The 16,471-nt window shown below is 44.4% G+C and overlaps 1 protein-coding gene across 1 annotated transcript; it reads left to right on the plus strand.

Annotated features, from left to right (window-relative positions):
- Positions 1-10,956: 10,956 nt before the first annotated feature.
- Positions 10,957-13,178, plus strand: LDOC1 (LDOC1 regulator of NFKB signaling). Its single transcript, XM_055338271.1, has one exon. It carries the CDS (start codon positions 11,099-11,101, stop codon positions 11,537-11,539), a length of 441 nt encoding a protein of 146 aa, XP_055194246.1. The 5' UTR covers positions 10,957-11,098; the 3' UTR covers positions 11,540-13,178.
- The last annotated feature ends 3,293 nt before the right edge of the window (positions 13,179-16,471 follow it).

Here is a 16,471-nt window from a genome sequence, read left to right on the forward strand (position 1 = left end):
GTGTCTGTTAGTGTCCCCGGGAGCCCGAGGGCATCCCCGCCCTCCTGGGTCCTGCTCCAACTCCCTGCGAGCCCCTTTCCGCCTGGGAAGGTTGGTGCAGCTCCTGCTTCTCCGGGACGGGGCTCTCCCGTCCTGGGGACACTCGCCCCGGCCTCAGCCCGGCTCCTCGCGGGGCCCCTCCCCCTCGGAGGCCTTTTGTTCCTTTATTTCTTTTTCCCCGTCTTCCTACCTTGATGGAAGCGTGAACTCCTCTCACTGTAGCGTTCCAGGTGCTCTCTCTTTAAATCTCAGGCCGAATTCGTAGATTTTCAGGATGATTTGAAGGTTTTCTAGGTAATTTGGTGGGGACAGGTGATTTGGGGACCCTACTCTTCCGCCGTCTTGCCCCTCCCCCCAGTTTTTTTCTTGTAATTGATTTTTAGTTTCATATTGGTATCAGAAAAGGTGACCTTTTGTTCCATGTTTTCTGGTTATTTTTGTAGATTTTCTGTTTATTTCTTCTCTTGCTCTCTTTCCTTTCGATTTGATGACTTTTCTTCGTGTTATGTTTGGATTCATTTCTCCTTTTTTATGTATCTGTCATAGGCTTTTAGTTTGTGGTTACTATGATGTTCATATACAACACCTGACGTATATAGCAGTCAATTTTAAATTGATAGTCTTTTAAGTTCTAACACTTATCATTTTCTTAAGAGCATCTTTTGATGAGCAATATCTTTTCCATTTTTATGAATCCAACTTATAAGTTTTCCTTTTATGGATAGAAGCTTCATTCATAGGTTTTGGTTTACTTTAAGTCTATCTCAAGTTAATGGTTATATATGAAATGAAGTAAGATTTGAAGGTCATCTTTCTTTCCCATATGGCTATGTAGTTATTCTATAAGTGAAAAATCTATAATATCAATTTGCATTCCTAGTCCTGACATCTTTATTTTTGAAAACCATTCTCCACTCAAGGTAATGAGGGTTCCTTGAGAATGGCTGATCCCAGAACTGGGGCAGGAAAAGTACAAGATGAGCCAGGAATATCTTATTGTCCCAGAAAAAAGAAAGTGCTTAAAGAAAAAAGTAAACATGTTAAAGGGACAGAGGGGCCAGATTAAAAGGGTTTCCGCTTCAAATATGCGAAAATTGAGCTCATCAGCATGAATAAAGATAGTAATGGATTATAATCTATTGTATAAAATAAGAATTCAAGGGCCTCTCCTGATAAAAATAAACATATGAATAAAAGAAGATGGAAATTCTCTTTTAAAGTAGAATGTAAACTCATATTAAATATTTCTTTGTAGTACAAAGTAATTATCTTAACTTTGGAGTGGGGAAATCTGGCAGAAACTCTAACCAACTGATAAAATTACTATCACCCGTGACAGAATAAAAGGACATCCTGTGCTTTCTGATATGATGTACTAAGAACAACACAGTGACACTTCCGTGATATTCCTGCCAAAAGTGCATAAAATAAATCTAATAATGGAGAAATACTAGCAATTGAGGGACACTTTGTAAAGCTACTAAAAAGCCTGCATTCTTCAAAACTATCAAGGTCATATCACAGAAAGACTGAAGAACTGCTCCAGACTGAAGAAGACTGAAGAGACGTGGCAACTAAATGTGATATATGATCCAGGATTGGATGCTAGACCTAAAACTTTCTTTTTGGTGACAACTGGAGAAAATCTTAATGAGGTCAGTGGACTTAAAAAGTAGCATTATATCAATCTTAATCTCCTAGATTTTGATAGGCTGTGGTTTTGTAGGACGGTGTACTTGTTTATAGCAAGCACATGCTGTAATAGTAAGTAAAAATGAGTCTTCATGTTTTCAAGTTTCAAATGGTTTAGGAAAAAAGATTATCTTTCTCTCACACACACACACTGACTATGAGAGAAAGATAAGCCAAACAGGGTAAAATGTTAATGACTGGTTCACCTGAGAGAAGCATACATAGGAATTTATAAAAATCTTACCAGTCTTTCATACATTTGAAATAATCTCAAAACAAATTTTAAAAGAATGCAAATTAAGAATTAAGGTAGGACCAAGATCTGTAAAGAACTTATCAAACTCAATACCCAAAAAGCAAATAATCCATCAAGAAATGGGCAGAAGTCATGAACAGATATTTCTCCAAAGAAGACCTACAAATGGCCAACAGACACATGAAAAAATGCTCCATATCACTCAGCATCAGGGAAATAGAAATCAAAACCACAATGAGATACTACCTCACACTGGTCAGAATGGCTAACATTAACAACTCAGGAGACAACATGTTTTGGTGAGAATGCAGAGAAAAGGGAACCCCTTACACGGCTGATGGGAATGCAAACTGGTACAGCCCCTCTGGAAAACAGTACAGAAGTTCCTCAAGAAGTTAAAAATAGAACTACCCTATGACCCAGCAATTGCACTACTAGGTATTTACCCAAAGCATATAAACAGTGATTTGAAGGGGCACCTGCATCCTAATGTTTATAGCAGCAATGTCCACAACAAGAGCCAAACTATGGAAAGAGCCCAGATGCTATCAACAGATGGATGGATAAAGAAGATGTGTGTATATATACAATGGAATAATACTCAGCCATCAAAAAATTAAATTTTACCATTTACAATGATGTGGATGGAGCTAGAGGGTATTAGGTTAAATGAAATAATTCAATTAGAAAATCACAATTATCATATGATTTCACTCACATGTGGAATTAAAGAAACAAAACAAAGGATCACAGGGGAAGGGAAGGAAAAATAAAATAAGATGAGATCAGAGAGGGAGACAAACCATGAGACTCTTAACTCTAGGAAACAAACTCAGGGTTGTTGGAGGAGAGGTGTGGGGGGGATGGGGTATCTGGGTGATGGGCATTAAGGAGGACACGTGATAATGAACTCTACCTCTGAAACCAATATGTTAATTAATTGAATTTAAATAAAATAAAATTAAAGAATGTAAGAAAACATTTGCTACTTTAAAACTTACTTTTATATTCATTTTCTCATTTGAGACTCACACCAAGTTCACAAGGGGGCATTTTTATTTACTTGTTACAAATACGGAAATTGGGTTTCAGAGTTGCTCAATGGTTTATCTATGATAGGGCATGTCAGATGTAAAACCTGGACCGGGTATTCTCACCCCTAGTCCAGCTTTCTTTTTACAATTCCATGCTACCTCTAAAGATAATGTCTTATGGGGACACCTGGGTGGCTCAGTTGGTTAAGCATCTGAATCTTGATTTCAGCTCAGGTCATGATCTCAGGGTTGTGAGATGGAGCCCTGCATTGGGCTCTGCATTGGGCATGGGGCCTGCTTAACATTCTCTCTCTTCTTCTCATTCTTCCCCACCCCTTCTCCTCACATTATGTTTTTCTTATCTCTTCTAGAACTTCATTTCCTCATCTGTGACTGACTGGCTTTCATGAGCAGGCCACTCTGTAGATCCTTCTCTCATTTAACAACAAAATAGCACTTAGAATGAGCAACTAGCACTGTTCCCTCCAACTCTGAACTTCTGTGATTCCATCCCCATTTTGCACAGACACTGGGATACTTGTGGGAGCCAGTCTGAGATTTGAGAAAGACATGGGATTACTCTTACACAGCACACACCTTCTCTTACCTAGGGAGGATTTTTACTCAATGAGTCCATTTTCTATATTGAGAGAACTAGACACTGAGTGGACAAGAGAAGCCAAGGAGGCTGAAGGAGGGGAGCAGGAAAGCTTAGGGATCCTGAGAGGGGAGGGTGCTGGAACTCAGCTGAGGGCCAACCATAGATGCTCCTAGAGCTGAGAGAAATCCTGTTTCCCTCTCTCAGATGGCCCTAGGACTGCTGGCCTCTCCCAGGAGGACCACCATGGTAGCACAGTGATGAAGAAAGGTTTCTGAAAGTACAGTTAGTTGTCTCTTTACTCTGAGAGGACATTATATATCCACAATCCAAATGTAGCATGAATTCTCCCAAGATTGAGAGAGAAAACTGAGATGTTACAAGGTAGCCCTCAGAATGTTTACTTCTTTCCCTAAAAAAGCTTGTCTGTCTCATTATGATGAGAACAGCATGTTTTGAACTAAGAGAAAGCAAGATCAACAGGAAACCCCTTTTTATTCTTCCAACTACTTCTTATTCAAGAATAAACATTTTAATTTAAATTTTATCATTAAATTTATAGATACTTGGATAAAATAAGAGAGGTAAAGTAACTACACATTCAATTTAAAATGCAGGTAATATAGTCATTGCAAGATAATAAATTACAAGTCTGCAGTGAAAAATAATATGCAATCTGTATATAGCACTTTGCAATTTGCCAAATACTTTTACATTTTATCATTTGATCTTCACTGCAATCTTATGATTTAGATCTTATTATTGTACAAATTTATTAAAAAGGAGACCCAGACTCAGAAGAATTGACTTGCTCAAGTCACATAGTAAACAAGAATATGATGATTTGAACCCAAATTTCAAAAATTCTTTTCTTTCTCTGCTGCTGCCCTGAAATGTGCTTCACTCCTTTTATGTAGCATGTATATCCCTTAGATAAAACATGGTCAGTTTTGATTTTATTTTTGCCATGCTGTGACCCTGCCGGTTCTCATTACAAGTGGCATCATTGGTAGAAGAGGGCAGCAACATGCATATGTCCACCTGGATACAGCCACTCACACAATGACACATATTATCACATGCAGTCTCCTTAGAGTCTCCCACTAGGGAGGATTATTTTGGACGTCTCTCAGTTGTACACACAGGATTTTAATCTATGGAGATGATGAACAACATGGAGAGGCCAATGCCACTGAAATAAGATTTTTATGACTTATATTTCCAAAGAAGAGGGGGCATACCATGCTATGCAGGGCCGCGTGGGGACACATAAGGTTTTAGCCAGGAGGCAGAGAGGAGTTAAGGGGAAGACACAGGCCAGAGCCCTTACTAGAGTTCTCCCAAGAAAGGCTGGATGAGGCAGGTTCAAGTTTAGAATTGGCTAGCTTAAATAATTCTAGTGGATTTTGGGGCCCAGGGGCTGTCTCTAATTGTCTAGTCCCTGGCTCTGGGTTGATTCAGGACAGTGGCAATACTGGCTTGGTGTATGGGACTGCGTGAAAGGAGATGGTTTCAGGGTAAGGACTTGGACCTCAGGGCAGATGTAAACAACTCTGGCAGCTAGTTTGGCCTTGTAATTAATTAATACCAAGTAGACATACACAGAATATAAGAAAAGAGAACAGGACTATAGATTCAGAATATCCTATCGGTTCTTTTGATACACAGTTCATGCTTTTATCTTCAGCATATCCTGAGTGTCTCCATGTTTCCATCTCTCCTGCCGTGGAACAAACTATCCCAAACCTCTGTGGTTTAAAGCAGCTGCCATTTTGTCTGTTCATGATTCTGTCAGTTGGTAATTCATGTGGTTTTGGAATTCATGAGAGTGCTTTGGCTCTCTAGGCAGGCAGCTGGAGTCGTTCACTCAGCTGCACTGCGGTGCTGGCTCTGCTGGGCTAACTGACCTGTTTGTCTGCAGCCCTGCTGCTTCTCCACGTGGCCTCTCTTCCCCCACGGGGCTAGCTTGGGCTTCCTCACAGCATGGTGTTCTCAGGGTACTTAGACTTCTTATATGGTGGCTGGCTCCAAGGAGGGAACATTCCAAGTGGCAAAGGCAAAATCTTCAGGTCCGTAAGGCCTTGCCTCATAAGTTATAAGTCACTTCCATCACATTAATTTGTCAAATCAAGTCGCAAGGTCAGCCCAGATGAAAGAGGCAAAGGAAATTGTTTTTCCTCCTTGATAGGCTAAGTGGCAAAGAATCTGTGGTCATCTTCAGTTCACCACACCTATTCTTCCTCATGAAAAATTTAATCTTAATGAAGTAAGCAGCCAATTTGAAAGAGAGGCCTATTCTACACTTAAAATCGGAGGACAAACATTATATGGTCTCAGTCATTTGGGGAATATAAAAAATAGTGAAAGGGAATAAAGGGGAAAGGAGAAAAAATGTGTGGGAAATATCAAAAAGGGAAACAGAACATGAAAGACCCCTAACTCTGGGAAATGAACTAGGGGTGGGGGAAGGGGAGGTGGGCAGGGGGTGGGGGTGACTGGGTGACAGGCACTGAGGGGGACACTTGACGGGATGAGCACTGGGTGTTATTCTATATGTTGGCAAATTGAACACCAATAAAAAATAAATTTATAAAAAAAATAAAACAAGTAAACACAAATTGACAGGATGCCCTCCGATATATCTGACAACAGATTTATCATGATGCCAGATACTTTTTAAAATGTATGACAGTGCCAGGAACAAGCCAAGTGTATGAGTTTTTGTATGTTCAAGGTGCCTAATTATATCAAAATAATTAGGAATGAGAAAAAAGGAGAACAAAAATCTCGTGCAATATACTGAATGAAATAGAATCTAGATTACGGCAAAATGGAAACATATGCACAAATGATACAAATTACTCAGTAATAAGATATTAACTTACAGGAATCATTCAGTTATTGATATCTGAGCTTCCAGTTCTGTGTGTTTCAGACCGTGAGTGTATTTGGCACTATCGTTCTCCTGCATTGTGCATTGTCTGAGAAACTGAACAAAGTTGGGTATCTTTAGTTCTGAGGTGGGAGTGTACCTAAGAAATTCAGGTGGGGTATTATGCGATCATGAAGAAGACAGATCTGTGTATCGTATCTGGGTCTCCTGACATGTATCTTGAGAACTCAAGGTGATATGTTTGACACATTTGTTGCCAGGACAACGTGTCTTTTGATTCTGTGAAGCCCTTTTATCTATCTGGAAGGAAACAGACTGAATTTTGAATTTTCTTTTTTTTTAAGATTTTGTTTATTCGAGAGAGAGAGACAGAGAGAGAGAGAGAGAGGGGGGCAGAGACACAGGCAGAGGGACAGAGGGAGAAGCAGGCTCCACGCAGGGAGCCTGACATGGGACTCGATCCCGGGTCTCCAGGATCACACCCTGGGCTGAAGGCGGCGCTAAACCGCTGAGCCACCTGGGCTGCCCCGAATTTTGAATTTTCAAGTGAGATTTTGTATAGAGAGAAGGAGAGGTACTACTAAAGTTTCTTTCCTTTTTATTTTAACACACCAGTAATATCTAATTTCTTTTAACCATAAGAATGCATTAATTTAGTATTTAAATAAACACATAAAAATGTTTTAGGACGTTTTGTAAGCTGGAGAGGGTGAAGCTAAACCTCCTCACTCCTCTCTCATAGCCATCTTGATGTGCTTACTGTAAAAAATAGCCCAAGGTACACCTGGTTAAGACAAAGGAGGGGAGAGGTCTATGGGCAGAAGCCTGGATCTTAGTGGCACCAAACTGACCCTCTCGCAAATATCCCCTCCAAAGCTTCTTTCTGCACCTGGCTGCATAGTCAAGGGCTAAGTCGGTTTACCCAATCTGTGCACAATCCCTCTGGAGGCTGAAGAACCAAGGGAATTTTACAAGTCTGGCTGCTGGTTTATACCAGGGCAGGGTTTAAAGCTTGGAAGGTGGTGGAAGAGATAAGCACCAGAGCTCATTCCCTTGCCCTTGGGCCGATGCTCCTGCTAAATACTGGGGTCTGAACCTCTTCAGGACGTTCTGAGCCAGAGCTGTCCTGATTATGTTTCTGAGCCTGAGATAAGGCACACAGTGTACTTTGCTCTGCCCCCAGGACGTTCGTTCACACAGTTGAAAAGGTACATTCAAGGGTCACTTGAGAGGAGAAAGGGAGTAAGGAGAATGACATGGGGCCCTAAGCAAGGTGAATGGAGAAGGAAGTGCTAGCAGGCCTTAGCATTGGCAGGAGAGCATCATGAACATTATGAGTCTATACATTTTGGTTATTGATACTACTCACCTCTTCCCAGGTGCTTCCCCCTAGGTCACTGATGAGCCACCTGTCTCTCCTCCCTCCCTCCAAGTAGAGAAACACTTCCCAAAGTCACTGTTCAGCTCTGTGATCACTTCTGGTCAGGGCATTTCTTGTTTTCAAGGAACTCAGAGCCCCATCAGATGTGCTATTCATGGTTGCCTCCTCTGTTTTTCTTTTAGAGTCCCTCTGTCACAGGGTTATGAGGAAGAGGGCCAGGGCAACACGAACCTAATTATCTCTGGGTCCCCACCAGACGTGCCTCATTCCCAGAAGTCCAGTGTTTAACACTCATTCAGTGGAAGGGCATACGTGTCAGAGAGCAGCTGAGACTGTGGTACTGTGCCACCAATGTGTTGCTCTCCTGGGTCTCAGCCTCCTAGAGTGCTTTTCCTTGTGTATGGTCGTTGTTCAAGGGTCACTGAGGCAGCTCATATCAATCACTAGACCCAGTGCCTGCCACAGAATGTCTGCTACTGGGAATAGAACCCTGGGCATCTCTTCTTGTCATTAGGGTCTGGACATGGAAAGTGGAACTGGACACTCACTGCTGCCCTACAGGTCCACCCTCCACTCCAAGCCATGAATGTGTAAAATGGCTAGAAATTGTCTCTGATATTTCCTGTCCCTTCATTCCATCCACTGAACACTGATAGGATTGCTGACTATATACTCTGAGATGCTGAAGATGAAAAGATGACTGAGAGAGGGTCTCTGCTTGGCCCCCAGTGGCTTCTGATCTAGTAGGGGAGCTCCTATCACAGAGAGTCCAAGGCTCATAGTCCCTCCTACATGCTCTCTTCTCTGTCTATTCTCTCAGTAGTATGATGTCCCCCTCTTCCTACCTTGCCCTGTTTCTCTCCCCACAGCCTCTCACCTCCACGGATGCCCATTCTACTGTAAAAGTATTAAATAGGGTGCTTAAAAAATTATTTTGCCATTTTTATTATGTCAGTCATCATTTCACTGTTTCATGATCAGAGATTGAACATTTTGGACGATTTGAAGAGTATTTCGAACACTTTGTGCAGCCGCCACTTCTATTTTTTATCTCGATATTGGCACCCTGAGATTCTTTAACCCACCGAACATTTCCGGATCTTCTACTCTGGGCCAGACACTTTTCTAGGCATTCAGGATAGAGCAGCTAACAAAGCAAAGTCTTTGGTCACAAAGACATTCTAAAGTGGAGGCTGACTGATGATCAAAGTGCTATAAGATACGTTGGCTGCTAGTATGATAAATACTATGTAGGGAAATGAGGCAGGGTTAGGGATTAGAGATTACTGGTAGAGAGTGGGGTGCTCTGATATATGAGGTGGTCAGGAAAGTCTTCTCTCAAACAGTGGGACAAGGAGTCGGGCAGCTACCTGGGGAGAGTGCCTCGCAAGGCAGAAAAGACAGAAAATGCAAAGATCCTGAGGCCAGAGCTACTTGATATGTGGGGAGAATAAGCAAGAAGAATACTGTGATTAGAGCAGAACAGGAAATGGTAATAGGCACAGGAGATGAGGCAGGGCTTTGCAGGCCACAGCCAAGACTTTGCTTTATATTTCAAGTGAGAGTGGAAAACTGTTGGGATGATTTTGAGCAGGGGAGTAAAAAGTTCTCACTTTTGTTCAAAAGGATTCGTGTGCCTACTCTCTGGAGAAGTCCTCTGCCTTTATTTGTGGGCACTGAGAAATATGAGCCACTGCCCTGAGACATGAGTCACTCGTTCCCTGGCCATATCCACAGGGGAATCTGTTCCAAGATCCCCAGCAGATGCCTGAAACTGAGGATAGTCTTGAATTATATATAGACTATATTTTTTCCTATAGTACTTGATACGATTTAAATAAGTTAGGCACAGTAAGACATTACTAGCTCATGTAATGAAATAGAATGTTTGTAACACATAACTATTATGCAAGTTTCAAAATATCTCTTAAAGTATCTTACTGTCCTGTACTCACCCTTCTTGTGATGATGAGATGATAGAATGCGCAGTGATCCGACGCCAGGCTACGCTTGATCTTCTGATGCCAGGTCAGAAGGAGGGTCAGCTGATTCCGGATCAAACCACCCTTGGCACGGGTGACTGAAAGCACCGGAGAGCAAAACCGTGGATCAGGAGGGACTCCTGTGTGTACTGTAGGAAGAGAAGAGTGAAAGCTAAGCAGTTGCAGCAGTCTGGGTGGGAAAAGGAAGGCTGGATCAGGGTGGTATAGTGGGAGAAGTGACTGAACTGGGGATATATCTTAAAAGCAGAGCCAACAAAATGCCAGCTCTAGGGTCCTGGACTCAACGATTTAAATAATCCAGTTCACAGTAGAAAGCGCAAAGCATTTAAAAACACAAGTGTTCATTGTTAAGCAACAAACAACATACGACCGAGGGCCAAGGGGCATTAACAGGACATGAAACAGAGGGTCAAAGAGAGGCGAGAGCCTGCAAATCGTTCTCCAGTGGTGCTTTTGCAGAAGTTCTTATACTTCACTGTTTAGAAAAAATACTTTTAAAAAAAGGATGTACGTATACAATACTGTTTCCCAACTAAAGAAAAAAAAAAACCCCATTTAGATATTGTTTTGTTTTCAAAGAGGAGCCCCAAGGAAGGGTCTTTCGTAACTCCGCAGCGCCAGCAGTTCCCTGGGTGAGCGGGATTTCAATAAGCGAGGACGTGTGCCACCAAAACACGTGTGTCACCAAAACACAGACCCACCAAGGAGCCCTGAACTGTGTGAGTCGGCTGAGTCCGAGCGTGACTGATCCTTTAAACTTGAGCAGGTTGGCCCTCTCTGAGCTGGGTTTTCGCGGTCCCGGGGCGCACATCCGGGGCTCTACCGCGGGAGCCTGCCCTTCCCAGGCGCCGGCCTCGGGAACTCCGGCCGCGGGACCCCGGCTCCTGCCCGCCCCCTCCCTTGGACCGAGCCCCCGGGTCCCGGCCCGCCCCCGGCCCCGCCCCCGGCCCGCCGGCCACGCCCCGGCCACGCCCCCTCGCGGCGCTGGGAGCGCCCTGACCACGCCCCCCGACCCGGGCCGCGCCGGCGCGCCGGCCGCCCGAGTGGCTGTGCGGGCGGAGCTTGCGCAGCCGCCGGACCCCAGCGCGCACCGCCCTCCGCCCCTGGCCACCGTGCGCCTCCGCGGACACGCACTTCCTGCGAGGCCTCCCTGCGCACCTGAGCCGAGCCGAGCCCAGCCCTGCACTTGCAAGCCGTTCGCCATGGTGGACGAGCTGGTGCTGCTGCTGCACGCGCTCCTGATGCGGCACCGCGCCCTGAGCATCGAGAACAGCCAGCTCATGGAACAGCTGCGGCTGCTGGTGTGCGAGAGGGCCACCCTGCTGCGCCAGGTACGTCCGCCGAGCTGCCCGGTGCCCTTCCCCGAAACGTTTAGCGGCGAGAGCTCCCGGCTCCCCGAGTTTATCGTGCAGACGGCGTCTTACATGCTCGTCAACGAGAACCGATTCTGCAACGACGCCATGAAGGTGGCATTCCTAATCAGCCTGCTCACCGGGGAAGCCGAGGAGTGGGTGGTGCCCTACATTGAGATGGATAGCCCCATCCTAGGTGATTACCGGGCCTTCCTCGATGAGATGAAACAGTGTTTTGGCTGGGATGACGACGAAGAAGACGACGACGACGACGAGGAAGATGATTACTAGGCCGGGAGACCCTCGGGCCCAGGGGGGAGGGCCCTGCACGCCGCCATCCTCTCCCCCGCCTCTCCTGCCCGGCCCGGAGCCGCCCAGCGCCCTTCCGCCCTCCGATCCCCTTCCCTACCCGCAGCTCTCCGGTTCTCTCCGTCATCCCCCTGTAGTGCTTGCCTTTGTTCCAGTTACCTGCTGCTGGGGCCTCGCTCGGAAGCGCGCCGCCACCCACTCTGGCCAGCCCCGGGACCCTCCCCTGCTGATTTGGACTGTGTCCTGAGCCCCAGCTATAGGGCAGGCCCCTGTTACAAACTGGTCAGACCACGCACAGCCCTGCCCTGCCGACTGCAAGGCCTCCATCTGCCCAGAGACCTACGCTGCCACTTCACCACCGACCACCACATTCCAGCGACAGAACACAGCCTTGGAAAATAAGGACCAACCTACAAGATGCCTGAGTTGGCTCTATGTCCTTGGACATTGATTTGGACAGCTCACCAGCCCCTGAAGGGGCCAGTCTTTCAACCTGGTTAGTTCCCTGCCTACTCCCAGAGTCCTCCCCTTCCCCACCAGATTGCTGCAGGGGCCTAGTGTGCCTGGCAGCCAAATTGTTGACATTTCTTTTCTCCTATGCACCAGTTTTGCACAGCTGTCCTTTTTCTTTCAAAACTGCAGCAGTCCCAACAGATGTGTGCATTTGGACAGAAATACTCAAAACAAAACAAAACAAACAAAAACAGGCACTCAGCCCAGCTCCTCAATACCACCTGGAAAAAAGCATTTACGTTCTTTTCAATAAATATCAAGCACTACAAAAATAAAGAAAGGAGTGTCTTTTAATGGTTAAGTGCTATCATTGGCCTCTTCCAATCTCACTCTGACTCCCGTTATGCCCCCTGAGGTCAGGGAACATAGTTCAGTCCCAGTATTCGCCACTGTCATCTCTAGGCGACAGAGGACAACTACCACAGGGTTTTCTAGGGATTCTGGTACTCTCCTCACCAAGGCATTTCTTAAAGCCCTGGCAAAAGGAGTGAGTGTCCTCTGGGGCCTCCAGGGTGGCATGGGTAAGGGGTGGCTGAGCAGGTGGCACACCATCCCAAACTGGGACACTTGAGAGTTAAAGGGGGACACTATTAATAATTAGACTAGGACAACAGGCATAAATCTGGACACATACAATGTTATTATCTTCTTGAGCCTTTGGATTCCTTACTCAACACTGCCAGGGAAATTCTGTCCCTTAAGTCTTGTTGCCCGCGGGGCGCTGTTGAGTTCAGACTTCAGTTAACTACGTAGCATATTGTTTTAATGCCCCTTTCAGGTGCTTGAACTGACATTAAGCCCTGGATCCTGTGTGAGTGAACCCATACTAAATAGAGCACGATCTTAACATTTCATCACCCCGGGTGCACACTCTTAGAATCCCCACCCATACATATGTCCCAGATTCCTGCCTATGGAAATTGGAGACTGTCTCCTGAACTAGACCTTGTACTGCTATCTGGGCTATGCTGAGACCTCTTTGTGGGCCTGGAGGGCTCCGAGGCATTCAGGGAGTGGGGTGGGAGTGCTGAGAAGAACTCTTTGAAATGTGAAATCAGATAAATTCGGTTGTGGGTTTTGTGGAAGCTGCCTCTGCCAAGGGAACATTTAGGAAGATGTGAGGGATTCAGAGTTCTCATCTCTATCTGCCCAAATGTACTCATTGTACCATAGCTGGAGCCAGCCCTACCTTAACATCTCCAGTTTAGGTAATAAACTTCCCTATTGCATAAGATCTTCTGAGGCTGGTTATTCTTTTATTTGTGCCGGTAAACCTCACTGTCGATTAAATGAGATACTGGTCATCCTACCGGTCACCTCAGAGGCATGGGTTTGTTGAGATCACACCCATGACGTATTTACAACTGTTCCTACTACATGGTGAGCACTCAGTAAACATGGACTGTTACTCCCAGGCCTGGAATTGAAAGTCACCTGGGAAGCAGATGTCTTGCTGTGAGTTTGGCTTTAATAGGAAAATGTCAGGAGTGAAGAGGAATGGAACAGGTTCAGGGAAACTGGAAATGAGAGCCTGGTAAGAGCTCATTTACTCATCAAGATCTGACATAAAGTCAGGTAGAAAGCTTACTTGGTAAACAGGAAGAAGTATAGGACAGAAGTGATTTCTCTGGCATAGGAAAGTTGTTTCTGGAGGGTAGGGATGGGTGGATATGGTTTAGCAAAGGAGGTTGAGGCCGAGACTGGGGGGGAGATGTGGGAAAGTGGTGAGCTAGAGCTGAAAGCTGGGTAAAGGATCCAGGAAGACCAAATCTCAATCATTGAAATTTTCAGTGGTCCAGGTATACTGAGAGGAGTTAAGGATACGGTGATGAATGAAAGGTGGTTGTTGTCCTCACAGTGATTCCAGATTGTTGCTTCTATGGTGGCTTGAGCCAGAACTGGGATGATCCCCAGCTATAGTTAAGGTCCAGAAAGAGAATCTGGACTGTGATTAGATCTGGGAGTGAACTTTCTGGGGGAGAGGGAAGTGGAAGACGAGTGGATGAGATCTATTCCCCACCAGCAAACCAAGTGGGCACATGCTGTGTGGGGAAGGCAGGGATTTCTGCACAGTGAGGCTGCCCTGCCAAGGCAGCATCTGAGTAGCATCCACAAGAGCTAGCCCAAGGAGTTTCTGAGATTTGAGATGCACAAATCCCAGGCGCGTGTGTATGCGTGTGCTTGCTCTGAGTGTGTGGGTGTATGGCAGGCGGGCATGATGTCCTTCCTGGATCATGGAAGGGCAGGCTATGCTGTGAGCTGTAGAGGATGGCATGAGAAACTGGCTGCCTGGGGGTGGGGGGCAGGTGCTGCAAAGAAGCATGGTTCATGGCAGTGGCATAAGGCAGAGCAAAAGAGAATGGAGAAGTGAATAAGCATGTCTAAGATCAAAGCACCACTTGGATGCAAAGTGTTAAAAGTAGGTAGAAATGTTGAAATAACAAATAAGAACTTCAGACTCCTGAATTCTCATCTTGGTCATACTGGCCTTGAAATGGTCACTGGCGTGCTATCATGGAAATGAGATTAATCATATTAAAGGTCATAATCAATTAATCATATTAAATCTACCAATGTATTTTGGATTTCTTTAATCATTTGAATAGGTAAACAGTGCCATCCCTTAATTCCGTGGGGCTGTGTTTTGCAGGAGGGTATAGGAAGCTAGAGGTACATTAAGTACATTGTTTTTGGTTATTCTCTGCTATTGCTACATGGTTAAAAACCTCAGCAGTTTGGAAGCAGGCAGAATTGAGAGAGATGCCTTGTTGAAATTAGTGGAACATTTGTTTTGTAACAAATGAATTCTAAGAAAATTTCTAGGTTCTTAAAGCAATTAAAGCTAATAAGGGGGCATCAGTTCAAGGTCCTGCGAATGTTTTCCTTGATGGGTGATTACAATGAGATAATTGTATGAAGCGTATCTATTATTTTCTTTGAAATACCAATTTTGTTAAAATTGTGTTTAAAGTGTCTGGTAGTTTGCACTACTGAGTAGTCCAAGTATATTCCTTATAGTCTTATGACCTCTTAGCTCTAAAGGTAGATACAATCAACTAATTGGTGCCTTTTGACCATGCTGGTAACCACCTACTTCCCTTAATGAAAATCTGATCATGCCCCTTGCATTTTTTTTCCTGTCTAAAATTCCTCTTAGGATCTTTTTTTAAATTTATTTATTCATGAGAGACACACACAGAGAGAGGCAGAGACACAGGCAGAGGGAGAAGCAGGCTCCATGCAGGGAACCCGACGTGGGACTCAATCCCGGGTCTCCAGGCTCAGGCCCTGGGCTGAAGGGCCCTCAGCTAAACCGCTGAGCCACCCAGGCTGCCCCTTTTTAAGTGTTAAGATGTTCTGTTGTCCACAGACTTTTTTTTTTTTTAATGATGCAGTTACCCTGGGCTGGGTAACAGCTTGCTTGAAGTAATTATAAATGTCATAGTAAGATTTGTTCATGGAGCAGAGGCCTTCCCCTGGATGAGTATGTGTGGGGGCACTGGCAAGGTGCTGCAAAGGGGATTTCAGAATAGCCAGATAGAGCAGCATTTGTGTACCTCCCTTTCTCCCCTCCGGCTGATATCTGAGTTATGATCAGTAACAAATTTATTTTTCTTATGATACTATTCACAACATTTATATACTCTCCCTCCTCCCCTCCCTAAATGATAACTTATTTTAGCAGCAAAACTGCAGTAATATAAGGCTTATATTTTAGCCAAAGTCTTTATACGGTTAGTTTAATTGAACAGCCAATTTGGGGTCAACCAGTCAGCTCAAGATAAAAAACTGTCCCATCACAATCTATGTGCCTCTTTTTATTCATTTATTTATTTGTTTTTTATGTGTCTCTTTTTGAATCTTTAAAATAGTCTTTTAAAAAAATAGCAGTAAAGTAAAGGGAATTATGTTTCAGTGCTGACTAAAATAATCGTGATATTTCTAATCTGTCTGTTCTCTAGACACAGATAATTATGTTGCCATATAGGACTTTTAGAAATGTTCGTTTGAGGGGCACACTTGGGTGGCTTAGTTGGTTAAGTGTCTGCCTTCAGCTTAGGTCATGATCCCGGGGTCCTGGGATCGAACCCCATATCGGGCTCCCTGCTCAGCAGGGAGTCTGTTTCTCCCTCTTCCTCTGCCTCCCCCATCATCTCCTCTCTCTTGTGTTCTCTCTTTCAAATAAATAAACCTTAAAAAAAAGAAATGTTCATTTGAAAAAAGATGTTCATTTGAATGTATGTATGTTGAATTTCTAACATATACAGAAGTAGAATAGTATGATGAGCACCTTAGTATGATGAGACCTTAAACACATCTTCAGATTCCAAACCTGCCAACATTTTTCTATATCTATCCCTTTTCTTATAATTTTTATGAAATATTTTTTTATTATTTTTT

The sequence above is a fragment of the Nyctereutes procyonoides genome, unplaced genomic scaffold (assembly GCF_905146905.1).
Source record: "Nyctereutes procyonoides isolate TBG_1078 unplaced genomic scaffold, NYPRO_anot_genome, whole genome shotgun sequence".
Lineage (NCBI taxonomy): Eukaryota > Metazoa > Chordata > Mammalia > Carnivora > Canidae > Nyctereutes > Nyctereutes procyonoides.